Source organism: Callionymus lyra, chromosome 16 (assembly GCF_982586985.1).
Source record: "Callionymus lyra chromosome 16, fCalLyr1.hap1.1, whole genome shotgun sequence".
Classification (NCBI taxonomy): Eukaryota; Metazoa; Chordata; class Actinopteri; order Syngnathiformes; family Callionymidae; genus Callionymus; species Callionymus lyra.
Genome location: NC_141833.1, coordinates 22,429,692 through 22,457,624, shown reverse-complemented (window position 1 = coordinate 22,457,624; position 27,933 = coordinate 22,429,692). Strand labels below are relative to the sequence as shown.

The 27,933-nt window shown below is 42.8% G+C and overlaps 1 protein-coding gene across 2 annotated transcripts; it reads left to right on the top strand.

Annotated features, from left to right (window-relative positions):
• atp6v1h (ATPase H+ transporting V1 subunit H) lies at positions 1 to 27,372 on the top strand. 2 transcript variants are annotated; one of them, XM_087811255.1, is made up of 14 exons: positions 1 to 138; positions 1,088 to 1,228; positions 1,654 to 1,753; positions 2,143 to 2,232; positions 3,019 to 3,132; positions 5,602 to 5,706; positions 7,810 to 7,869; positions 8,581 to 8,678; positions 9,940 to 10,132; positions 16,765 to 16,943; positions 17,020 to 17,145; positions 18,709 to 18,810; positions 18,945 to 19,058; positions 27,138 to 27,372. In XM_087811255.1, the coding sequence occupies exons 2-14, from the start codon at positions 1,125 to 1,127 to the stop codon at positions 27,205 to 27,207; spliced, it is 1,455 nt and encodes a 484-aa protein (XP_087667381.1). In that variant the 5' UTR covers positions 1 to 138; positions 1,088 to 1,124; the 3' UTR covers positions 27,208 to 27,372. The 2 variants fall into 2 exon arrangements, with proteins under 2 accessions (XP_087667381.1, XP_087667382.1); XM_087811256.1 differs by lacking the exon at positions 7,810 to 7,869.
• The last annotated feature ends 561 nt before the right edge of the window (positions 27,373 to 27,933 follow it).

Here is a 27,933-nt window from a genome sequence, read left to right as displayed (position 1 = left end):
TAATATTCGTGCTTTTGTTTCGTTTTTAACTTTAACGTAAAAAAAAAAGTTCCGCTGTCAGAGGGAGCTCATGTGACTGCGGGTCACGTGACTCAGAGTGACGTCATCAGTCAGCTGGACACACAGACCTGCTGCTCGGTGAGTGAAACCTGCGGATATTCTCTTCCGTTTTTAAACATTTAAACATGAACCACACGATGTCATTAAATAGATATTTGACATGATTTATCACACGAAGCTATTTTTTGAGCGGGTTCTCCGACCAGGATATACAGCTAATGCTCTGGTTAGCATCCATCCTTTTAGCTTCAGCTAGCGCGTTTAAAATCCAACAAAGCTGCTTTATTTATGTGAGAAATAACAAGAACTATTACCACGTCGCACAGACGGTCGTGTTTTATGTTTAACCGTTTAAATAAATCGTTTATCGTTCACGTCGTGACATTGACTGGAGCTGGTTTTGCTAGTTCTCCATTATAAGCGGATTCTTGTGTTTGTTAGCATCAGGGGTCAACTCCAGGTAAATATTGATCCGACAGTTTCTACTACTTACGAATGGCTTCTTTGTAGTATTACTGCGACATGTATGTGATGGTTGGGTTTTATACGAAGCCTCTCTTGTTCATTTGGATTTAAGATCTTAAAACTCTTACTTTTAGATAGGAATCTACTGACTCTTTCAAGAAACATCTTAAGACGTTTTTATTTGTTCAGGCTTTTCCTTGTTTATCTGGAACTATTGTGTTGTTCTCAGTGTTATCTTGACCTTTTAAAGTATATACTTTATTGAATATTGTTTTGATTGTTTAAGCGCTTTGTGACCCTGGTCTGGAGAAGCACTATATAAATAAAACTTACTTACTTATAGATAAAACTTATTGATCCCTCTGTTGTATCCCAGCAAACATCTGATTGAATCCTTCTTAGAATTTTAAATCCTTAACTTTTTTGTTTTATTACATGTTTTCATGTGTTCTTAGCTTTCTTGCTGTATTTTATTGTTCATTTTACAGGCTTTTGTTCAGCACTTTTGTTGTTTTTCAAGTGCTTCATACCTAAAAACGCTGTTGTTGTTGTTCTCTTCCAGGTATTTTCTCGTGTCGTTCCCTCAATAACTCACCAGGATGGACATCCGCGGGCCTGTGGACGCTGCCGTCCCCACCAACATCATCGCTGCCAAGGCCGCCGAGGTCCGGGCCAACCAGGTCAACTGGCAGTCGTACCTGCAGTACGTCAAACTTTTCTCTCTGTAATCCGTCATTCTTGCTTTGAAGTCGGTTAGTCATCGTCTCGGGGGATACTTCCTTATTCTAGTCTGGGTTTTTGGATCAGATGTTATTGCCACGTTGCGACGGTCCAACAATGTTGTGCTGCTTCGACAGGAATATGTGATATTTGTGTTTAATTGTCAGTGTATTTTAACACTGTTGCGTTAATGACTGAGTTTCTTTGACGTAAATGAACTGAATGCATTGACAGACAGTTATGGATTTTTAATCAAACTAATATCTTTATTATCTTTTGAGTTAAATGCAATATTATTATTGAGTTATTTTTAAATGCTAACACCATCAGACAAGGTTTCTCTCTGACTTGCTTTTTGAAACAAATCGTTGTATTAAAGTTTATCTAATAAATTGTGCATTTTTCTAGGAGCCAAATGATTTCAGCAGAGGACTGTGAGTTTATCAAGAAGTTTGAAAAGGCCAACTCTGAGGAGAAGCAGATGATTCTCTCCAAGGAAGGACACCAGGTTAGTTTTGGCTTTTTCACTGACCTGGTTATGCACATTAGTGTTGCATTAAAATAAATTTGTTCAAATTGAAATAACATTTCTACATGTGCTTAATTTCCCTTTTTTTTGTAATAAAATGATGGAAACCACTTTAAAATCATGCATAATTTGGTCTAGGAAGTCGTTTTTGATGATTAAATGACATTAAATAATAACAATCTATATATTTTATACGCTGACTGACATTTGTCATGTGATATTTATCTGACGTGTTGAAAAGGGGTTTTCATCATCTGAAAGATTAACTGTTAATTTTCAATAAACCATAAATGGAAGCTTGAATTTCTTGGTCCAGTTATTCCTCTCATTTTATATTTCATGTTGTCTAATGGTTTGTTTTACCTCAGTGTGCAAAGACGTTTCTGAACCTGATGGCCCACATTTCCAAGGAGCAGACGGTCCAGTACATCCTGACGCTCATCGATGATACGCTGCAGGTGAGCAGAGATTCAAATGGTGTTTTCATGGTAAAACGATATTGTAACACAGTTGAATCGTCCGAGTAAGGCAAGGGTGGGCGATCGCTAATTCAGACAATTGAAGAGTATTATCTCACTGAGTGAATGCTAGCTGATGCCCTGTTACTATGGCGATGATGCCATTTACATCTACGGATGTAATTCACCTCAATAAATGAATAATTTATTATCAAGATGATTATATGCCTTTAATCAATGAGCAATGACAGTGATTGATGTATAGATAGATACCTGACAGTTTTCCTCTATTCTAAGGAGTATCTTATCTTCTGTAGCAAGTCTGAAAATTACTTTTGTCTACAGGGTTTTTAAAGTGTTATCATTACAAGAATGGCACTATTTATCTTTACCGAGAATCAACAGAACTTCACTGCTTCAAGGGGAACATTTTAATCGTGACACGTGATCTACTCATGTTTCTGATCTAATTTACCCTTTTTTACAATCAGAGAACGAAAGAGTTAAACAATGACAGAATCATCGTCATTGTTTGATCGACCGGATAACAATCGTGTCTCTGTCTGACCTTCTTGAACCAGATTCTCCAGAATTCCAATTAGAAATTGTAGCAAAGATCAATATATTTAATTGTATTCAGACATTTCAATCAAAAACAAATCTATTTCAGAGACGTTACCAGCAGCCAAAGTACTCGTATTTATTTGTATTGTTACTGTGATGGCTTCAGTCTGAGGTCAAACATGATGATGTCTATTCAAATCTCTGCTTGTGGTGATTTCCCAGGAGAACCATCAGAGGGTGGTCATCTTTTTCGACTACGCCAAAAAGACCAGGAACACGGCCTGGTCCTACTTCCTGCCCATGCTGAACCGCCAGGACCTCTTCACCGTCCACATGGTGAGTTAAAACATCTCTCCGTCTTTTCTGCTGTTTAATCGGTTTCCATTGCTTCTCTTTCTGTTGCTGAATAATGTTTTAAAGTGTATTGTGTTTGCTTTTTTTTAAATATACTCTGTATGATGACGTCATGTTATTAGAAAGGCGTCTATAATAATGCAAATGTATTGTAATAATTAACTTATCCATGAACTAACTCCACAGATTCACTGAGAAATTATCATTTTTAAGTTTAGCTCAACCCTGAAGCCACATAATAATTTTTATTTCTGATTCAAAAGCATCTAGGAAACGCATATTTAACATACGTTTTTTATTTATTCATTAATACTAAACTAAAATAAACTAAATATACTTATTACTAAGTAAGTCAGTAATTTGTATTTTTAAAGCGCCTTTCACTCTCCACGGTCACAAGGTGGTTAAACGACAAAACAATACTCAGTTAAAATACATACTTTAAAAGATAATATAGAGACAAACACAGCAGCAACAAGTAAGTGAAGAAAAAGCTTAAATAAAAGTGTCTTGAGATGTTTCTTGAAGGAGTCAGTAGATCATCAAACACAGATGTTTCTTGAAGGAGTCAGTAGATCATCAAACACAGATGTTTCTTGAAGGAGTCAGTAGATCATCAAACACAGATGTTTCTTGAAGGAGTCAGTAGATCATCAAACACAGATATTTCTTGAAGGAGTCAGTAGATCATCAAACACAGATGTTTCTTGAAGGAGTCAGTAGATCATCAAACACAGATGTTTCTTGAAGGAGTCAGTAGATCATCAAACACAGATGTTTCTTGAAGGAGTCAGTAGATCATCAAACACAGAGATGTTTCTTGAAGGAGTCAGTAGATCATCAAACACAGAGATGTTTCTTGAAGGAGTCAGTAGATCATCAAACACAGATGTTTCTTGAAGGAGTCAGTAGATCATCAAACAGAGATGTTTCTTGAAGGAGTCAGTAGATCATCAAACACAGATGTTTCTTGAAGGAGTCAGTAGATCATCAAACACAGATGTTTCTTGAAGGAGTCAGTAGATCATCAAACACAGATGTTTCTTGAAGGAGTCAGTAGATCATCAAACACAGAGATGTTTCTTGAAGGAGTCAGTAGATCATCAAACACAGATGTTTCTTGAAGGAGTCAGTAGATCATCAAACACAGAGATGGTTCCAAAGCTTAGGAGCAACAGTCTGGAAGGATTTCTCTCCTCTGGTCCGGAAGTTCAGGAACCATCAGTAGATTCTGATCCACAGACCTCAGAGCCCGAGCTGGGGTGTAAGTCTGGATCAGATCACTGATGGAAGGTCTGACCATGAATAGATCTGAAAGTAAGAACCAGAATTTTAAAATGATCCTGAAAGAAACTGGCAGCCAGTGAAGAGTTTGAAGGAGAAATGTGAGTTCTTCTACTAGAGCGGCTCAGAATTCTGCAAAGTTTGGTATAAACTGCAAAATAAACTATTACAATAGTCTAAACGAGAAGACACAAACACATGTATTTTAAGCTCCAGATCATGTTGTGACTGAGTTTTTTCTCAGTTGAAGAAAATGGTTTGTGTTCAGCTGAACTACAGACATGTCTTTGTCAAATACAACACCCAGGTTTCTCAGGCTCAGTTTGACAGACTGACCGAAGTCACTCAAGTACTGACTCAACCCTGTGCACGTGTATTGCTGTACTTTAAATGGATGTTTTTATTTAAGTTTCAAATGTTGTCGTAAATGTTAATTTATTGATCTGCAGTAAATGGGGTCCTAAAAATAAAAATATATGAAAAAATAAAAGTTTTTTTTCTTGTAGTGAAATGTTAAAAGAGGATGAACATTTAAGTAGAAGATAATTACATTAATGAAGGTGTGGAGAGGTTTTTAAAATCATTTATTTGTCCCACGGTGGGTTAGTTTGTGTTCACAGTGGAAACGGATTCAGCTCATGTATAAAATAATGGATGATGATTATAATTATCGACTGACGAGGCAGAATAATGAAGCGTGCCAGGAAATCTACAGCTCTAACCTTGTTTTTGACACAATCATTCTAGTATGATTTTGTTGATGAATTATGAAACGGTGCTCGAAGTAGAGAAGACCTTTTAACACAGCGAGCGTTACGCAGGTGTGCAATGGTTTCTAATCATAGCAGGCCATTAATAATTCCTCACAAAGCAGCGCTCAAAGATGGGCAATTACCGAACGACATCCACCCTCTTCTAACGAAGAACGAGAGGCCGGCGCCGCATTGCTGCCGCGATAAGACTCCTGCAGCTTCATTACCAGTCCGATGGTATTTAGCAGGAGGGCGTACGTGACCCCAACGCTCGCCAGTATTCCCTCGTCTGCTCTCCAACTCCAGCCAAGAGTCGAAGACCACGATTAGCGTCTTGTCGTCGCCGCACTTCCATTAACGGCCTCCGAGAGTCGTTTCCGCTCCGTGGTTTGACTTCTATTTCCGTCTGCGACAGGCGGCGAGGATCATCGCCAAGTTGGCCGCCTGGGGCCGCGAGCTGATGGAAGGAAGCGATCTCAACTACTACTTCAACTGGATCAAGAGCCAGCTCAGCTCACAGGTATCCCACGCGTGGAATGATCGTAAATGACGTTGGAAAATAAAAGTTTCAAGGCCTGTAAAGATGAAGCACTCGGCGAGTTCTCTGCCGTACTTCGGGTTTACTTTAAGAAAAGCTCAGTTTTCTGCACTTAAGCGGTCAATCGGACGAGGTGACTCACTGAACCTTGTTTTTTCTCACTTACTTAAGGAGTATTTTGAACAATGAAGGTCAATTAAATACGTAATAAGTGATAATATAAATGTAATGTGCTATGAAACATCCTGACCTTAATCATTCTACTTTTATCATAGTCACACTTTCTTCAAGAAACGCTTGTACAGAGTCAGTTTTTATGATCCTTTATTTGAGTCTTGATCCAATTATGAAATTGCAGGAGTTCCATAATTGGTTAATAAAAAAGGTTATTAGAAATAAAGACATCAAAGGAAAAAATTATATGTAAAATCGGATTCAATTCGCATAAATACACTTGTTTATTTGGCTATAGGAAAATCAATACACACAGAAATGTTCATAAAAATAGGAAATGGTTATATTCAATTTATTTATTTTGCTTTTCTAAAAACTTATTCCTAACAACTCTTTTACCGTCTGGTCTTTTTCCCTGCAAATGTATTTATTGGCCTGTAAGTAAAGTTTATTAAGTCACTTTTAATGTGGCAAAATGTATTTAAAGACTTGAAGCTGGATTATTTTGAAGTTGCTGATCAGTTTTCTCCCACTTTTCACGTTAATATCCACACAATGTCCCAGCGTAAAAACAAAAAGGAGAGAACTGACAAGGAGGAAGAACATAAACGGCTAAAAGAATTGTTTGGAATACGCTTTTTTGAAATGCCAGAAATACATTAGTTGGACGCATTTATATCCACAATTCTGCATCTATTCTCCCTATAACCATATAAATGAGTGTATTTATGGTCATTTAAACACGTTTCTTATTTTCCTCTCCGTGTGTCTTTGTCCAATCACTTTAAATTACCTTATAATGGCACTCATGGCATTTGATAAAATGAAGCAAAGATACAGAATAACTTTCTGTTGAAGATAACAAAACACTTAAAATGTGGAGTGTGCAGCTGCAGAGAGAAAAGGTTGTTTTTTATTTTTATCTGTTCTCTGTGGATGTGCTAATGCTGCTTTGAGACGAGGGAAGAGTTATGGTGTTACGATGAATGTCCTCTGTGGGAGTCTGTGTAGAGATGATACAGGTGAATAATACTGCAGTACACATAGTACTCTTCACCCTTCGTACCGTTTCGTGGATTAATCCATTTTTCTACTCGCCCTCATGTCGACTAATGTTCAGTCATCTGTTCTTTTTATAGACAAAAATGTTTGTTCATTTTAATGTAGCGACTGGAGCTCAGTTGTCTTCGTCTTCGTCCGAAAAGACACTTAAAAACATCCAAATACCTCCAGACTGCTCGTCTGTAACGTCCATCTTGGATTGAAGCCTCGACATCAGGGATTGTCCCGGAAAAAACTACAATAAGTATTTTAAGATTAATGCTAAAGGCTAACATGCTACACAAACAGGAAGTACTCGGACATTGGAGTGTGTTCGCTCTGGAATAATCCCAACCCCTTAGTCGACATAAGGTTGAGTAACAATTGGTACATTTTGGGTGAACTGTCACTTTAGGTATCAGCTGCAGACTTTCTTTACTCTGTTTCAAACAAGTAATTTATTTGAACAGCATATAAAGAAACGACTGAACCCACCTTGATGCCTTTCTACACACGATCTGTTTAGTGACAGCTGATTGGTCGCTAAGATACTGTATTCAAATTCTATGTTGCTTTCTCAATAGTGACCACAGTTTGGTCGGGCTGGGCGGCAAAGCACTGTGGGATTTGTTCATGTCCCCATTACTGACGTGGATGTTCGGAGCGATGAACCTTTTATAAGCAATAATGAGTTGTGAGGTCAATTCAATGTTATGGTGGAGGTGGGGGGGGGGCAGGGTCAGCATAACCTTTTTTTGCTCACCAAACTTTCCCCCCCGACAGCGGCGGGTCACGGTCGAGCGGCTCGGTTTGTCCGACCAGCGCAGACCCAGTGTGATGTTGCGATGTGTCTTGTGTTTCTCCCGTTAGAACCTTCACGGTACAGGTCACGAAACGGTCACGGGAGCCGGGACTATCTCCCCCAGCGAAGTGAGTATGAGTGAGGGTCCACCACCGGGGGGGGGGGACTCGAGCAGGAAACGCCAGCGGCTCGCCCTCCTTTTTTTTCTTCTTCTTCTTCTTCTTCTCACCCATCCTGCTCTCGCACTCCAGTTCTCTTCTTCCAAGACTTGATGAATCTCACTGTTGGGGGTTCTTTTTCTGCTGGGTCAGCATGGTGTCTGCTGCCACTGGTCGTTCCTAACGTTCAACTCTGCATGCTGTCTTCATGGTGCTGGAGGTGCATGAGTGTTCGCTGAAGGTCCACCCGAAGCAGCATCCGACTTCTTACCCTGACTTTCCGACGCTTCCACGAGCGCCTCGTGAGCTCATGTTTTTCCCTCTGCATCTCAAGCAGGGAACTTCACGCATCCACTTCACCGCCGCCTTGTTCTTCTCACCGGACTTCTCGGCTTCGACTACTTTCAATTATAACCCTGGATCTCTCCTCTCTAATCTCTCCGTTTCCATGATCTCGCTCAGGTGTGACGGGGCGCACCTGTCCCCGACTGTGACCCCGGCATGTGTTGTTGTTGATGGTAGGCTGCATGTGCATTGAGAGGGTGGTGCTGATGCAAGTTTGGACTGGTTTCTCTCACACGTTTCTGCTTCTGGACTCCCTTAACTTCACCGCTTAACCTCTTGTTTTCCCCATGACTCCGGGCCGAGAGACGTCTTGAGTAAATGTTCGTGTCCTTGCAGAGCTCTCAGTACGTGCAGTGCGTGGCCGGCTGTCTGCAGCTCATGCTGAGGGTCAACGAGTATCGATACGCCTGGGTGGAGGCGGACGGAGTCAACTGGTGAGTTTATAAATATTTACGTCTCTCTTCTTCTAACGGCCGCGGCTCGGGTGGTTTCTTGGGCTCGTGGCGCTGCAGAGAAATGAGGTGATTTGCGAGAAAAAGGCCAGTCGTGATGAGAAGCATCGAACACCCCGAGTTCCTCCTTCATTAGTTCACTTACAGCGCCTCGTTTCTTCTTCTGCTGAAGCGTCTGTCGACTGAGCAGAAGAACCTGAGAGAGATTTGAAATACGGATCATTTGCACACATTAAATTTCACTCACACACGTGTCAAACCCATGGTTTCCTAACGTGAGACTCGCATGTTGAATCTTTCTTCAAGACGCAGTAACTTCTCATCATGACCTTGTTTTAACGCTTATTACTTTATAAAGTTGCTCTGAAATCTGGACGAACGAGAGGTTACGAGAGTCCAGTATGACGTAATAATGGCTTCACTCTTCACGTATACAACGAGTCCCTTGGAGGTGGAGACGTTTGATGACGCACGGTGACAATCCTCCATGCTTCACCATCACAGCAGAGTGGGTGTGGTTATGGTCAACAAGATTCCATCTCCAGAACAACAAAGTGTTGTCAGTGGGCGGAGCTTAAGATCATTTTCTGATGTCAGTGAGATGCAATAGTATATTTGTGTTTTTCTAGGTTGAATATTTTTAAACTCAAGGGACTGAAAACAAATGTGTTCGTGGTATCCCTTGTGTTCTTTCCGGTCAAAGTGACCCAGAGGACTTAAAACAAATGTGTTTGTGGTGTCCCTTGTGTTGTCTCAGGCTCAAGGTGAACGCGGCCACCACTGCATATGTATTAATGGAAGCCGTTGACCTTGACAACACGAGGGATGCCACAAACCCATTTGTTGTCGGGCCTCTGGGTCACGTTGACCCTAAGACAACACAAGGGTTAAACAGACCACAATGATGTTGAAGTCTGTGATGCATCATCAAGTTGTGATGTTCCAAGACGACATGAATATAAATCCAATGAACCGAAGGTTGGACTCGTTTGATTGTTGTTTCCTGCCGACCTCTGAATATGAAATGGTTTTAAACAGGATAAACCGGCCCGAAGTGTTCCCGGAATAATGACACACAAGTGTGCGTTTTACATCCGCGCGCTGCCGTCGAGCTCCACATTAGCGGCTGCGCTGCAGCCTCCGATGTTCAACACTTTGATTACAGATAATGGATTTGTACCGTGGAAGCTTTTTTTATTAGGCCGCCCGTCATTTTCTGATGTATTCTCCGCCTCGTCCGCAGCATCACCGCCGTGCTGAGCAACAAGTGCGGCTTCCAGCTGCAGTACCAGATGATCTTCTGCGTCTGGCTGCTGGCCTTCAGCCCGCAGCTCTGCGAGCAACTGCGACGCTACAACGTGGTTCCTGCGCTTTCTGACATCCTGCAGGAGTCCGTGAAGGAGAAGGTCACGAGGATCATCCTGGCGGCGTTCAGGGTGTGTGTGCGAACATCTTCCTAATGCTAGTGGACACACTTGACCGTCCATTTATTTATTTTCTATCTTGACTTTAGGTGTTTTTGAGTCATTAATGAGCCAAAGTGACTTTTTCCTCATTTTAAATACAAGTTTAAAGGTGATTTTTGGACATATTTTGGGTTGAAAACAAATAAAAGCAGTTACGACTGAGGACGAGAGGATACAGTGAGTCCAGCAGCTTTTAAGGCTGATGTTTGGACATATTTTGGTTTGAAAACAAATAAAAGCAGTTACGACTGAGGACGAGAGGATACAGTGAGTCCAGCAGCTTTTAAAGCTGATGTTTGGACAAATTTTGGTTTGAAAACAAATGAAAGCAGTTACGACTGAGGACGAGAGGATACAGTGACTCCAGCAGCTTTTAAAGCTGATGTTTGGACATATTTTGGTTTGAAAACAAATGAAAGCTGTTACGACTGAGGACGAGAGGATACAGTGACTCCAGCAGCTTTTAAAGCTGATGTTTGGACATATTTTGGTTTGAAAACAAATGAAAGTAGTTACGACTGAGGACGAGAGGAAACAGTGAGTCCAGCAGCTTTTAAAGCTGATGTTTGGACATATTTTGGTTTGAAAACAAATGAAAGCAGCTACGACTGAGGACGAGAGGATACAGTGAGTCCAGCAGCTTTTAAAGCTGATGTTTGGACATATTTTGGTTTGAAAACAAATGAAAGCAGCTACGACTGAGGACGAGAGGATACAGTGAGTCCAGCAGCTTTTAAATCTGATGTTTGGACATATTTTGGTTTGAAAACAAATGAAAGCAGCTACGACTGAGGACGAGAGGATACAGTGAGTCCAGCAGCTTTTAAAGCTGATGTTTGGACATATTTTGGTTTGAAAACAAATGAAAGCAGTTACGACTGAGGACAAGAGGATACAGTGAGTCCAGCAGCTTTTAAAGCTGATGTTTGGACATATTTTGGTTTGAAAACAAATGAAATCAGTTACGACTGAGGACGAGAGGATACAGTGAGTTGATTATTAAATGAATAAATTGTGAGTTTAACAAAAAGGTCAAACCTAAAATATTGACGCTTGACTTAGTATTGAGGAGTTTGACCAGTAATTAGTGCATTATAACCCCTGGACCCTCTTTACAAGACCTTTTAGATAATGTTTGTTTTATATGAATCCATTAATTTTTGAGAATAATTAATTAATTACATTGTTTTCAACCCAAAAAATGTCCAAACGTCACTTTTAAAAGCTGCTGGAATCACTGTATCCTCTCGTCCTCAGTCGTAACTGCTTTCATTTGTTTTCAAACCAAAATATGTCCAAACATCAGCTTTAAAAGCTGCTGGACTCACTGTATCCTCTCGTCCTCAGTCATAAGTGTTTTCATTTGTTTTCAAACCAAAATATGTCCAAACATCATCTTTAAAAGCTGCTGGACTCACTGTATCCTCTCGTCCTCAGTCGTAACTGCTTTCATTTGTTTTCAAACCAAAATATGTCCAAACATCATCTTTAAAAGCTGCTGGAGTCACTGTATCCTCTCGTCCTCAGCCGTAACTGCTTTCATTTGTTTTCAAACCAAAATATGTCCAAACATCAGCTTTAAAAGCTGCTGGACTCACTGTATCCTCTCGTCCTCAGTCGTAACTGCTTTCATTTGTTTTCAAACCAAAATATGTCCAAACATCAGCTTTAAAAGCTGCTGGCCTCACTGTATCCTCTCGTCCTCAGTCGTAACTGCTTTCATCTGTTTTCAAACCAAAATATGTCCAAACATCCTACGGTTAAAGTAATGACAATTTACCGTAATGACTGTAAAAGCCCTTCTTCTTTGACATGCCCTGGTAGGTTAGTATTGTGTTGATCACCTTGATAGGCTTTTTGCAAGTATAATAAATACGATAATACTTTGAAGGTTATTTATTGTATTATTAATCTTCTCTTTTATTTATTTTGGTTCAATCAACTGTTGTGTTTGTTATGTATTGATCTGGTGGAGGAACCAGTGGAGCTGCTGAGACCTCCTCGAGTCCAGATGAATCCAGATGATCATTACTGTCCTCTCAGCCACAGCTGCGACCACAGGCCCTGGGTTTAGAATTCCGACCCGAGCCTCCGTGTTCTGGACCGGGTTTAACTTTTAATGCTTGAACGAGAACAAGTAGATCCTCCTGCTGGTGAAGCAGACGATCATGAAGGTTCTTGTTATGGTCCAGAACGAGCCTCCATCTAAATCAATGATCTGCCGCTTGATGAGGACGTGAGCGGCGGGGGACACCCTGGAAAGCTCATCAGTCCAGTCACATGTGTTTATATATAGACGATAAACTTGAACATGTTGATGATGCTGTGAGATGATTCAGTTTTGATGGAGGACCTTCACGAGTTCAGGGCGTTCGCTCGCCTGGTTCTGTTCTCTGACGGTTGTCGTGGTAACCGTGAGCCGCCAGAACATTCTTGTTCGGTTCCTCATGTTTGGATCTTGATGATTAAAATGATTTTATTCGACGGAGAGAAAGCAGCGCTTTAAACCGTGTAGGGAGCATAAGTTGTAGATGAGTTCACTGAGAGGGAGTGAGATGGAAGGAAAGCGGCGTTTTAAACTGTGTACGGAGCATAAGTTGTAGATGAGTTCACTGAGAGGGAGTGAGATGGAAGGAAAGCGGCGTTTTAAACTGTGTACGGAGCATAAGTTGTAGATGAGTTCACTGAGAGGGAGTGAGACGGAGAGAAAGCGGCGTTTTAAACCGTGTACGGAGCATTAGTTGTAGATGAGTTCACTGAGAGGGAGTGAGACGGAGAGAAAGCGGCGTTTTAAACCGTGTACGGAGCATTAGTTGTAGATGAGTTCACTGAGAGGGGGTGAGACGGAGAGAAAGCAGCGTTTTAAACCTTGTAGGGAGCATAAGTTGTAGATGAGTTCACTGAGAGGGAGTGAGACGGGGAGAAGGTGGCGTTTTAAACCGTGTACGGAGCATGAGTTGTAGATGAGTTCACTGAGAGGGAGTGAGACGGAGAGAAAGCGGCGTTTTAAACCGTGTACGGAGCATGAGTTGTAGATGAGTTCACTGAGAGGGAGTGAGACGGGGAGAAGGTGGCGTTTTAAACCGTGTACGGAGCATGAGTTGTAGATGAGTTCACTGAGAGGGAGTGAGATGGAAGGAAAGCGGCGTTTTAAACTGTGTACGGAGCATAAGTTGTAGATGAGTTCACTGAGAGGGAGTGAGATGGAAGGAAAGCGGCGTTTTAAACCGTGTACAGAGCATGAGTTGTAGATGAGTTCACTGAGAGGGAGTGAGATGGAAGGAAAGCGGCGTTTTAAACCGTGTACAGAGCATGAGTTGTAGATGAGTTCACTGAGAGGGAGTGAGACGGAAGGAAAGTAGTGTTTTAAACCGTGTACGGAGCATAAGTTGTAGATGAGTTCACTGAGAGGGAGTGAGACGGAAGGAAAGCAGCGTTTTAAACCGTGTACAGAGCATGAGTTGTAGATGAGTTCACTGAGAGGGAGTGAGACGGAGAGAAAGCGGCGTTTTAAACCGTGTACGGAGCATTAGTTGTAGATGAGTTCACTGAGAGGGGGTGAGACGGAGAGAAAGCAGCGTTTTAAACCTTGTAGGGAGCATAAGTTGTAGATGAGTTCACTGAGAGGGAGTGAGACGGGGAGAAGGTGGCGTTTTAAACCGTGTACGGAGCATGAGTTGTAGATGAGTTCACTGAGAGGGAGTGAGACGGAGAGAAAGCGGCGTTTTAAACCGTGTACGGAGCATGAGTTGTAGATGAGTTCACTGAGAGGGAGTGAGACGGGGAGAAGGTGGCGTTTTAAACCGTGTACGGAGCATGAGTTGTAGATGAGTTCACTGAGAGGGAGTGAGACGGAGAGAAAGGGGCGTTTTAAACCGTGTACGGAGCATAAGTTGTAGATGAGTTCACTGAGAGGGAGTGAGACGGAAGGAAAGTGGTGTTTTAAATCGTGTAGGGAGCATAAGTTGTAGATGAGTTCACTGAGAGGGAGTGAAATGGAAGGAAAGTGGAGTTTTAAACCGTGTAGGGAGCATAATTTGTAGATGAGTTCACTGAGAGGGAGTGAGATGGAAGGAAAGTGGCGTTTTAAACCGTGTAGGGAGCATAAGTTGTAGATGAGTTCACTGAGGGGGAGTGAGATGGAAGGAAAGCGCCGTTTTAAACCGTGTACGGAGCATGAGTTGTAGATGAGTTCACTGAGAGGGAGTGAGATGGAAGGAAAGTGGTGTTTTAAACCGTGTACGGAGCATAAGTTGTAGATGAGTTCACTGAGAGGGAGTGAGATGGAAGGAAAGTGGTGTTTTAAACCGTGTACGGAGCATAAGTTGTAGATGAGTTCACTGAGAGGGAGTGAGACGGAGAGAAAGCGGCGTTTTAAACCGTGTACGGAGCATGAGTTGTAGATGAGTTCACTGAGAGGGAGTGAGATGGAAGGAAAGCGGCGTTTTAAACCGTGTACGGAGCATGAGTTGTAGATGAGTTCACTGAGAGGGAGTGAGATGGAAGGAAAGCGGCGTTTTAAACCGTGTACGGAGCATGAGTTGTAGATGAGTTCACTGAGAGGGAGTGAGATGGAAGGAAAGTGGCGTTTTAAACCGTGTACGGAGCATGAGTTGTAGATGAGTTCACTGAGAGGGAGTGAGATGGAAGGAAAGCGGCGTTTTTAACCGTGTACGGAGCATGAGTTGTAGATGAGTTCACTGAGAGGGAGTGAGATGGAAGGAAAGCGGCGTTTTTAACCGTGTACGGAGCATGAGTTGTAGATGAGTTCACTGAGAGGGAGTGAGATGGAAGGAAAGCGGCGTTTTAAACCGTGTACGGAGCATGAGTTGTAGATGAGTTCACTGAGAGGGAGTGAGACGGGGAGAAGGTGGCGTTTTAAACCGTGTACGGAGCATGAGTTGTAGATGAGTTCACTGAGAGGGAGTGAGACGGAGAGAAAGCGGCGTTTTAAACCGTGTACGGAGCATGAGTTGTAGATGAGTTCACTGAGAGGGAGTGAGACGGAGAGAAAGCGGCGTTTTAAACCGTGTACGGAGCATGAGTTGTAGATGAGTTCACTGAGAGGGAGTGAGATGGAAGGAAAGCGGCGTTTTAAACCGTGTACGGAGCATGAGTTGTAGATGAGTTCACTGAGAGGAAGTGAGATGGAAGGAAAGTGGTGTTTTAAACCGTGTACGGAGCATAAGTTGTAGATGAGTTCACTGAGAGGGAGTGAGATGGAAGGAAAGTGGCGTTTTAAACCGTGTACGGAGCATAAGTTGTAGATGAGTTCACTGAGAGGGAGTGAGATGGAAGGAAAGTGGTGTTTTAAACCGTGTACGGAGCATAAGTTGTAGATGAGTTCACTGAGAGGGAGTGAGACGGAAGGAAAGCGGCGTTTTAAACCGTGTAGGGAGCATAAGTTGTAGATGAGTTCACTGAGAGGGAGTGAGACGGAGAGAAAGCGGCGTTTTAAACCGTGTACGGAGCATGAGTTGTAGATGAGTTCACTGAGAGGGAGTGAGATGGAAGGAAAGCGGCGTTTTTAACCGTGTACGGAGCATGAGTTGTAGATGAGTTCACTGAGAGGGAGTGAGATGGAAGGAAAGCGGCGTTTTTAACCGTGTACGGAGCATGAGTTGTAGATGAGTTCACTGAGAGGGAGTGAGATGGAAGGAAAGCGGCGTTTTAAACCGTGTACGGAGCATGAGTTGTAGATGAGTTCACTGAGAGGGAGTGAGACGGGGAGAAGGTGGCGTTTTAAACCGTGTACGGAGCATGAGTTGTAGATGAGTTCACTGAGAGGGAGTGAGACGGAGAGAAAGCGGCGTTTTAAACCGTGTACGGAGCATGAGTTGTAGATGAGTTCACTGAGAGGGAGTGAGACTGAGAGAAAGCGGCGTTTTAAACCGTGTACGGAGCATGAGTTGTAGATGAGTTCACTGAGAGGGAGTGAGATGGAAGGAAAGCGGCGTTTTAAACCGTGTACGGAGCATGAGTTGTAGATGAGTTCACTGAGAGGGAGTGAGATGGAAGGAAAGTGGTGTTTTAAACCGTGTACGGAGCATAGGTTGTAGATGAGTTCACTGAGAGGGAGTGAGATGGAAGGAAAGTGGTGTTTTAAACCGTGTACGGAGCATAGGTTGTAGATGAGTTCACTGAGAGGGAGTGAGATGGAAGGAAAGCGGCGTTTTAAACCGTGTACGGAGCATGAGATGTAGATGAGTTCACTGAGAGGGGGTGAGACGGAGAGAAGGCAGTATTTGAAAACATGTTTGTGTCTTGAGTTGTTGAGCTTGAATTTTTTTTTTTTTCTTCACATTTTTGCCTCACAAACCATACACGAAGCAATATCTACCACAAATAAAACGGAATAATAATAATTTCTAAATGTTCCAACTTGTTCTTTTTCGTTTCTAAACTTATATAAACAGTACTTAATAAAGTTCACATTTGGAACAATTCTCCAGCCATAAAATAACAACAACATATCTTTGAGCCTTGAATATTAAAATGTTGTCAGTGGAGAATAGCTTTGACCTTTCCCTTGACCTTGTGTTTAGACGTGTCAGGGTCTCTGCTGGAGTGTTTTCTTTTTCTTTAACACATGTGTCTCTCAGAACCTCCTGGAGAAGTCCGCGGAGAGGGAGACCCGACAGGAGTACGCTCTGGCCATGATCCAGTGCAAGGTGCTGAAGCAGCTGGAGAACCTTGAGCAGCAGAAGTACGACGACGAGGACATCACCGAGGACATCAAGTTCCTGCTGGAGAGACTCGGCGAGAGCGTGCAGGACCTCAGGTACGTCCAGGACCACGAAGGACGAGCATTCATTCGGTTTTCCTTATTCCTTCTCGTCTTCTCTCCACTTCCACAGCTCGTTCGACGAGTACAGCTCGGAGCTCAAGTCCGGCCGCCTGGAGTGGAGTCCGGTCCACAAGTCCGAGAAGTTCTGGCGGGAGAACGCCGTCCGCCTGAACGAGAAGAACTACGAGCTTCTCAAGTAAAACACAGCAACTTCTTTTTCATCCTCTTAATTTGAAGTACATGTCGGGTCATGTCGAGGTTCATACTCTGTTACTTGTGCACGCAGTACTACATGTTAAGATGTATAGTATGAAGCTGCAGTCTGGAACATGGAAGCTAATCTTCTTTGTTTCAAACATATGATTAATTAGATCAAGATAAACTTCCAAACAACCACAGACAGGAGGCAGTAATTACCTCACACACCTTACTTATGGTGCCGACAAAATGGTGAACTCCCATGATCCCCTTCTACACACTGCTCTCTTTAGTGTCGGCTGGTTGGTCGCTACTATACCGTATTTAAATTCTACATCAATGTCAAAAGTCATCCACAACTGTTATGGGTTTGCTGGGCGGCAAAGCTTCATGGGAGCAGGTCAGTTAAAGCGGCGTTTTAAACGTGTAGGGAGCATGAGTTGTAGATGAGTTCACTGAGAGGGAGGGAGACTAAACCATGTAGGGAGCATGAGTTGTAGATGAGTTCACTGAGAGGGAGAGAGACTAAACCATGTAGGGAGCATGAGTTGTAGATGAGTTCACTGAGAGGGAGAGAGACTAAACCATGTAGGGAGCATGAGTTGTAGATGAGTTCACTGAGAGGGAGAGAGACTAAACCATGTAGGGAGCATGAGTTGTAGATGAGTTCAGTGAGAGGGAGTGAGACTAAACCATGTAGGGAGCATGAGTTGTAGATGAGTTCACTGAGAGGGAGAGAGACTAAACCATGTAGGGAGCATGAGTTGTAGATGAGTTCACTGAGAGGGAGTGAGACTAAACCATGTAAGGAGCATATGTTGTAGATGAGTTCACTGAGAGGGAGAGACACTAAACCATGTAGGGAGCGGAGCATGAGTTGTAGATGAGTTCAGTGAGAGGGAGTGAGACTAAACCATGTAGGGAGCATGAGTTGTAGATGAGTTCACTGAGAGGGAGAGAGACTAAACCATGTAGGGAGCATGAGTTGTAGATGAGTTCACTGAGAGGGAGTGAGACTAAACCATGTAGGTAGCATGAGTTGTAGATGAGTTCACTGAGAGGGAGAGAGACTAAACCATGTAGGGAGCATGAGTTGTAGATGAGTTCACTGAGAGGGAGAGAGACTAAACCATGTAGGGAGCATGAGTTGTAGATGAGTTCAGTGAGAGGGAGAGAGACTAAACCATGTAGGGAGCATGAGTTGTAGATGAGTTCACTGAGAGGGAGTGAGACTTGGGGATTGTCGGACACGATCCCCTTCTACACACTGCTCTGTTTAGTGTCGGCTGGTTGGTCGCTACTGTACCGTATTTAAATTCTACATCAATGTCAAAAGTCATCCACGAATGTTATGGTTTTGCTGGGCGGCAAAGCTTCATGGGAGCAGGTCAGTTACCGATGAGGTTGTTGAGAGGGAAGAGGCCTCGGATGCAACGTTGAGTTTGCAAATAAATGTTGTCAAATTAAACGAGTGTAAAATGTAAACGTTCACAGGTTAAGTTTTGACCTTCAACGGTCCATCAAGTCTAAAAGACGACCTGGTGTTTTTCCTTCCACGCAGGATTTTAACTCGTCTCCTGGAAGTGTCCGACGATCCCCAGGTCATCGCCGTGGCGGCTCACGACGTCGGGGAGTACGTCCGTCACTATCCACGAGGAAAACGGTGAGTCTTTTTTCTTTAAATCGACACGATGGACTCGAACCGTCTTGAAACACCTGCAGCAGTGTCGGGTCGATGGAGGGAGTTGCAGGAAACAAGACAAAATACTTTAAAAAACTCTTGTTTTGTTTCCTCAGGGTGATCGAGCAGCTCGGTGGGAAGCAGCTGGTGATGAACCACATGCACCACGAGGACCAGCTGGTCCGTTACAACGCCCTGCTGGCCGTGCAGAAGCTCATGGTCCACAACTGGTACGAAACCATTACCTTTTTGTTCAAGAGGACACGACTCGTGTATCGGTGTTAAGACGAGTCATCGTTTCCACGACACTGTCATTGATCCAAACTTGTGTCGGTCTGCAGTGGTCAGTGTCGAGCATCAAACCGCGTTGTTTATTTCTACCTCGTCTGCGCCGTCCGCCTTTAAAAACGAGTCGTTTGATGTACCATGTGATCGGCGTTGAGACACTTCAGCGTCTGAAAGTTCAAAGAGGCAGATTTAAACATGTTTGTTTGTTCAGTAAAGACTTTGACTTTAAAACTGTAGCTTTACATGAGAGCAATCTGCTGCTGCTGCTGTGGTGGAGAAATCAAGCTCCCTCTTTCTTGTTGAGAAGCTACAAAACACATCCCGATAGTAGATCATCGAGGGAAGAAGCTTTGATTTACACAAAGTAACAACAGACTATAGCAGCTTCACGTTTAGTATTTCTAACATGTTACGGGGACTCGATCGACACCACAACACAGTTTGACGTTAAGAAAATGTCATTTCCGGTGCATTAATCTATCTTTAATTCTTTGGTTATCGGACGAGTGTTACACACAACACGAACACAACCGTGTCGATAGAACACTTTTATTTGCCACTGACCACTGCTGACAACACGATAACATGACGTCTTTGCAATGAAACGTTTCTCAAAACAAACCTGTCGTCATCAAACGTGTCTGACTTGTTGTTTTTCAAGGTATTTTTAAGGAAGTGAGGGAGGAGTGAGCGGAAGACAGCAGGTCAGGAAAAGAGGGAGTTGAGTTTGAGAGGAAGAAGAACTGATGAGGAAGTCAACAGGAAGTGACGAGGAAGTCGACGGGAAGTGATGAGGAAGTCGACGGGAAGTGATGAGGAAGTTGACAGTAAGTGATGAGGAAGTCGACGGGAAGTGATGAGGAAATCGACGGGAAGTGACGAGGAAGTCGACGGGAAGTGATGAGGAAATCGACGGGAAGTGATGAGGAAGTCGACAAGGAGTGATGAGGAAGTCGACAGGAAGTGATGAGGAAGTCGACAGTAAGTGATGAGGAAGTCGACAGGAAGTGATGAGGAAGTCGACAGGAAGTGATGAGGAAGTCGACAGGAAGTGATGAGGAAGTCGACAGGAAGTGATGAGGAAGTCGACAGTAAGTGATGAGGAAGTCGACCGGGAGTGACGAGGAAGTCGACAGGAAGTGATGAGGAAGTCGACAGGGAGTGATGAGGAAGTCGACAAGGAGTGATGAGGAAGTCGACAGGAAGTGATGAGGAAGTCGACAAGGAGTGATGAGGAAGTCGAAAGGAAGTGATGAGGAAGTCGACAGTAAGTGATGAGGAAGTCGACGGGAAGTGGTGAGGAAATCGACGGGAAGTAATGAGGAAGTCGACGGGAAGTGTTGAGGAAGTCGACGGGAAGTGATGAGGAAGTCGACAGTAAGTGATGAGGAAGTCGACAGGAAGTGATGAGGAAGTCGACGGGAAGTGATGAGGAAGTCGACGGGAAGTGATGAGGAAGTCGACAGGAAGTGATGAGGAAGTCGACAGTAAGTGATGAGGAAGTCGACAGGAAGTGACGAGGAAGTCGACAAGGAGTGACAAGGAAGTCAACGGGAAGTCGACAGGGAGTGACGAGGAAGTCGACAGGAAGTGATGAGGAAGTCGACAGGAAGTGACGAGGAAGTCGACAGGGAGTGACATGGAAGTCAACGGGAAGTGATGAGGAAGTCGAAAGGAAGTGATGAGGAAGTCAACGGGGAGTGATGAAGAAGTCGACAGGAAGTGATGAGGAAGTCAACGGGGAGTGACAAGGAAGTCGACAGGAAGTGATGAGGAAGTCAACGGTGAGTGACGAGGAAGTCGACAGGGAGTGACGAAGAAGTCGACAGGGAGTGACGAGGAAGTCGACAGGAAGTGACGAGGAAGTCGACAGGGAGTGACGAGGAAGTCGACAGGAAGTGACGAAGAAGTCGACAGGGAGTGACGAGGAAGTCGACAGGAAGTGACGAGGAAGTAGACAGGAAGTGACGAGGAAGTCGACGGGAAGTGACAAGGAAGTCGACGGGGAGTGATGAGGAAGTCGATAAGGAAGTTACATCAGTCCGACACTTAAGTTAATCACAGATAAATGAAAGTGAATTCACGACGATTGCTCAGGTCTGAGCGTCTGAGCTGCTCTGACTCGTAATGGTTTCGGTTCCGTCGTCTCTTCTTGACGTGACGGGAAAACATATTTAGTGTTTTCATGGTTTTATTCTCATGAACGGAGTCGTCTCTCGCTCGTTCGACTCCATCCGAGCGGCTCCTGCTGCTTTATTGCCTGGAAACACTTAACATCCACGAGTGAAAATGTGTTTGTTTTGCTGCCATTTCCTGCAGACGCGGAGCTGGAAGCAGCTGTTGGTGTGTGTTTTTGTGTGTCTTTTGTGTGTCGCTGCTGCCTCTTCACCCGAATGGTCATAATGTTAAGTGCGTGGCCATATGTTCGCTGGAGTGCAGCTCATGGTTGTGAGATCAGGATCTGAGGGTCGTTGAGCCGCTGCTGGTTGAGAAGGTTCTGAAGAAGATGCGACCGCGACGACCTTTTTTCCCTCCAACGTTCGATCTTCAAACTCAAGTTACTCATGAAACACAAAACCAAACTACTAACGTAACAAAACGCAAATAGGTGTCAACGTTAGTTTCAAACTGTTTTTCTTTTCACATTAAAATTATTTTAAATGCATAAAAAATTGAGATTAAGTAAGTCATTTATATTTGTAGAGTTCTTTTCTAGACCAGGGTCACAAAGCGCTTAAACAATCAAAACAATACACAATAAAATATATATATTAAAAGGTCAAGATAACAACACAATAGTCTCAGAGAATCAAGGAAAAGCTCAAATAAAAGTGTCTTGAGATGTTTCTTGAAGGAGTCAGTAGATCATCAAACACAGATGTTTCTTGAAGGAGTCAGTAGATCATCAAACACAGAGATGTTTCTTGAAGGAGTCAGTAGATCATCAAACACAGATGTTTCTTGAAGGAGTCAGTAGATCATCAAACACAGATGTTTCTTGAAGGAGTCAGTAGATCATCAAACACAGAGATGTTTCTTGAAGGAGTCAGTAGATCATCAAACACAGATGTTTCTTGAAGGAGTCAGTAGATCATCAAACACAGATGTTTCTTGAAGGAGTCAGTAGATCATCAAACACAGAGATGTTTCTTGAAGGAGTCAGTAGATCATCAAACACAGATGTTTCTTGAAGGAGTCAGTAGATCATCAAACACAGAGATGGTTCCAAAGCTTAGGAGCAACAGTCTGGAAGGATTTCTCTCCTCTGGTCCTGAAGTTCAGGAACCATCAGTAGATTCTGATCCACAGACCTCAGAGCCCGAGCTGGGGTGTAAGTCTGGATCAGATCACTGATGGAAGGTCTGACCATGAATAGATCTGAAAGTAAGAACCAGAATTTTAAAATGATCCTGAAAGAAACTGGCAGCCAGTGAAGAGTTTGAAGCAGAAATGTGAGTTCTTCTACTAGAGCGGCTCAGAATTCTGGCTGCAGAGTTTTGTATGAACTGCAGGCGAGACGATCCTTCTGGTTTAGACATGAAAACAAACTGTTGAAATAGTCCAGACGAGAAGACACGAAAAGATTTTTAAGATAACAATTTGTAAGAACATAATTGCAGCTGGAAAATAAGAATCCTTGTATTCATAGCAACGACATATATTTGAACATTCAAAAAAGATAATAATATAGAATAAAATTAACCTGACACCGACTGATATACTTGTTACTACACTATCACAACACTAGAGTCAAGTACTGGACAATACTACACATATATACTTGTTACTACACTATCACAACACCAGAGTCAAGTACTGGACAATACTACACATATATCCTTGTTACTACACTATCACAACACCAGAGTCAAGTACTGGACAATACTACACATATATCCTTGTTACTACACTATCACAACACCAGAGTCAAGTACTGGACAATACTACACATATATACTTGTTACTACACTATCACAACACTAGAGTCAAGTACTGGACAATACTACACATATATCCTTGTTACTACACTATCACAACACCAGAGTCAAGTACTGGACAATACTACACATATATCCTTGTTACTACACTATCACAACACCAGAGTCAAGTACTGGACAATACTACACATATATCCTTGTTACTACACTATCACAACACCAGAGTCAAGTACTGGACAATACTACACATATATACTTGTTACTACACTATCACAACACTAGAGTCAAGTACTGGACAATACTACACATATATCCTTGTTACTACACTATCACAACACCAGAGTCAAGTACTGGACAATACTACACATGTATACTTGTTACTACACTATCACAACACCAGAGTCAAGTACTGGACAATACTACACATATATACTTGTTACTACACTATCACAACACCAGAGTCAAGTACTGGACAATACTACACATATATACTTGTTACTACACTATCACAACACTAGAGTCAAGTACTGGACAATACTACACATATATACTTGTTACTACACTATCACAACACCAGAGTCAAGTACTGGACAATACTACACATATATACTTGTTACTATACTATCACAACACCAGAGTCAAGTACTGGACAATACTACACATATATACTTGTTACTATACTATCACAACACCAGAGTCAAGTACTGGACAATACTACACATATATACTTGTTACTACACTATCACAACACCAGAGTCAAGTACTGAACAATACTACACGATATATCCTTGTTACTACACTATCACAACACCAGAGTCAAGTACTGGACAATACTACACATATATACTTGTTACTACACTATCACAACACCAGAGTCAAGTACTGGACAATACTACACATATATACTTGTTACTACACTATCACAACACTAGAGTCAAGTACTGGACAATACTACACATATATACTTGTTACTACACTATCACAACACCAGAGTCAAGTACTGGACAATACTACACATATATACTTGTTACTACACTATCACAACAACAGAGTCAAGTACTGGACAATACTACACATATATACTTGCTACTACACTATCACAACACCAGAGTCAAGTACTGGACAATACTACACATATATACTTGCTACTACACTATCACAACACCAGAGTCAAGTACTGGACAATACTACACATATATACTTGCTACTACAGTATCATGATATTTCACTATACATCACTCACAAACACACCTGGACCAACAACACTCACCTGAACACATGAGTCTCAGACCTTCAGGTCGATTCACTTCCATCGATTTTTTTTTTTGTTTGTTTTTGTGCCGCCGGCGAAAAAAACCCAAACGAAACCGACTCACACAAAGAACGGTTGAGTCGGAACCGAGCGCCTGTTGTTCTCAAGGCCGTCGCCCACTAGCCTTCATTAACCACCTTTTTAAACCACAAGAAAAGTCTCGCTCAGGACCCCCGCGTGTCAGCCGTCGCCACGGCAACAGCCGCCGTCCAACCTCCCGCCCTGAACACGAGTCTGGAGTCGATGAAGCAGAGCTCCAGGATGGAGAACCTCAGAGTGTGTTGTGTTCTCAGAGTGTGTTGTGTTCTCGGAGTGTGTTGTGTGTTCTCGGAGTGTGTTGTGTTCTCGGAGTGTGTTGTGTTCTCAGAGTGTGTTGTGTTCTCGGAGTGTGTTGTGTGTTCTCGGAGTGTGTTGTGTTCTCGGAGTGTGTTGTGTTCTCGGAGTGTGTTGTGTTCTCGGAGTGTGTTGTGTGTTCTCGGAGTGTGTTGTGTGTTCTCGGAGTGTGTTGTGTGTTCTCGGAGTGTGTTGTGTTCTCGGAGTGTGTTGTGTTCTCGGAGTGTGTTGTGTTCTCGGAGTGTGTTGTGTTCTCGGAGTGTGTTGTGTTCTCGGAGTGTGTTGTGTTCTCGGAGTGTGTTGTGTGTTCTCGGAGTGTGTTGTGTTCTCGGAGTGTGTTGTGTTCTCGGAGTGTGTTGTGTTCTCGGAGTGTGTTGTGTTCTCGGAGTGTGTTGTGTTCTCGGAGTGTGTTGTGTTCTCGGAGTGTGTTGTGTTCTCGGAGTGTGTTGTGTGTTCTCGGAGTGTGTTGTGTGTTCTCGGAGTGTGTTGTGTTCTCGGAGTGTGTTGTGTTCTCGGAGTGTGTTGTGTTCTCGGAGTGTGTTGTGTTCTCGGAGTGTGTTGTGTTCTCGGAGTGTGTTGTGTTCTCGGAGTGTGTTGTGTTCTCGGAGTGTGTTGTGTTCTCGGAGTGTGTTGTGTTCTCGGAGTGTGTTGTGTGTTCTCGGAGTGTGTTGTGTGTTCTCGGAGTGTGTTGTGTGTTCTCGGAGTGTGTTGTGTTCTCGGAGTGTGTTGTGTTCTCGGAGTGTGTTGTGTTCTCGGAGTGTGTTGTGTTCTCGGAGTGTGTTGTGTTCTCGGAGTGTGTTGTGTTCTCGGAGTGTGTTGTGTTCTCGGAGTGTGTTGTGTTCTCGGAGTGTGTTGTGTTCTCGGAGTGTGTTGTGTTCTCGGAGTGTGTTGTGTTCTCGGAGTGTGTTGTGTTCTCGGAGTGTGTTGTGTTCTCGGAGTGTGTTGTGTTCTAGGAGTGTGTTGTGTTCTCGGAGTGTGTTGTGTTCTCGGAGTGTGTTGTGTTCTCGGAGTGTGTTGTGTTCTCGGAGTGTGTTGTGTTCTCGGAGTGTGTTGTGTTCTCGGAGTGTGTTGTGTTCTCGGAGTGTGTTGTGTTCTCGGAGTGTGTTGTGTTCTCGGAGTGTGTTGTGTTCTCGGAGTGTGTTGTGTTCTCGGAGTGTGTTGTGTTCTCGGAGTGTGTTGTGTTCTCGGAGCGTGTTGTGTTCTCGGAGCGTGTTGTGTTCTCGGAGCGTGTTGTGTTCTCGGAGCGTGTTGTGTTCTCGGAGCGTGTTGTGTTCTCGGAGCGTGTTGTGTTCTCGGAGCGTGTTGTGTTCTCGGAGCGTGTTGTGTTCTCGGAGCGTGTTGTGTTCTCGGAGCGTGTTGTGTTCTCGGAGCGTGTTGTGTTCTCGGAGCGTGTTGTGTTCTCGGAGCGTGTTGTGTTCTCGGAGCGTGTTGTGTTCTCGGAGCGTGTTGTGTTCTCGGAGCGTGTTGTGTTCTCGGAGCGTGTTGTGTTCTCGGAGCGTGTTGTGTTCTCGGAGCGTGTTGTGTTCTCGGAGCGCGTTGTGTTCTCGGAGCGCGTTGTGTTCTCGGAGCGCGTTGTGTTCTCGGAGCGCGTTGTGTTCTCGGAGCGCGTTGTGTTCTCGGAGCGCGTTGTGTTCTCGGAGCGCGTTGTGTTCTCGGAGCGCGTTGTGTTCTCGGAGCGCGTTGTGTTCTCGGAGCGCGTTGTGTTCTCGGACTGTGTTGTGTTCTCGGAGTGTGTTGTGTTCTCGGAGTGTGTTGTGTTCTCGGAGTGTGTTGTGTTCTCGGAGTGTGTTGTGTTCTCGGAGTGTGTTGTGTTCTCGGAGTGTGTTGTGTTCTCGGAGTGTGTTGTGTTCTCGGAGTGTGTTGTGTTCTCGGAGTGTGTTGTGTGTTCTCGGAGTGTGTTGTGTGTTCTCGGAGTGTGTTGTGTGTTCTCGGAGTGTGTTGTGTGTTCTCGGAGTGTGTTGTGTTCTCGGAGTGTGTTGTGTGTTCTCGGAGTGTGTTGTGTTCTCTGTTGGTTTAGTCTGGTGAGATTATTATACCAACATTTATATATTGAATTTAAAAGACTATGAATTCAAAAATATTGAATTTATCAAAAAAGATTTTTGAATTATTTGAATAAGAAAATCAAACTGTCTAAAAAAAAAAAGTATATTTATTTTATTATTATTAAATTAATAAAATAAAATAAGAGGTAATGCATTAAAGTGTCATATACAATAAATAACAAATAAAATAAAACTTGTTGTATAAAATTAAATCATTCAATCAAAAAATGTAATTTCAATGAAAAAAAACGTATAGTTTCAATATTTAAAATATTTAATAAAACTTCAAATGTTGTGATGAAACTGATCAACTTTCATAATATATTGAGTGATATTCGTACGACGTTAAGATGATTGACACGTTGAATATATTAATAACTGGTTTCTCTTCAGGGAGTACCTGGGCCGACAGCTGCAGTCCACGGATCAGCAACAGGCGCCGGCCGTCGCCGCTCGCAGCTGAAGAGACGAAGAGAATCTCAAGCTCCTCCCTCGACCGACAAGAAACCTCGGCGACTGATCCTCGTGCTGTTCGTGTGTTTGTTGATCTCGTGAGAAATGTACAAACGATTCCACTTATTTATCTGTCAAATCATTCATGTGAGTAAAGACGTCTGTGTTGAAACTTTCAGAGTTTTCTTCGCTTTTTTAGTCGCTCGAAACTGCGGCTGAAGCTCAAACTATGAGTGTTTAGTTAATATTTGTTTATTTATTAATTAGTTAATTAGTTTGTTTTGATAAGATCAAAGAAGAAACCACTTGAATGATATATACGACTTTTATCTAATAATAAACTGAATTTATACGACTTTAATCTCATAATAAATTTAATTTATACGACTAACCTCATTATAAAATGAATTTATACGACTTTAATCTCATTATAAACTGAATTTATACGACTTTAACCTCATTAAAAACTGAATTTATACGACTTTAATCTCATTAAAAACTGAATTTATACGACTTTAATCTCATTAAAAACTGAATTTATACGACTTTAATCCAATAATAAATTTAATTTATACGACTTTAACCTCATTAAAAACTGAATTTATACGACTTTAATCTCATTAAAAACTGAATTTATACGACTTTGACCTCATTATAAACTGAATTTATACGACTTTAATCCAATAATAAATTTAATTTATACGACTTTAACCTCATTATAAACTGAATTTATACG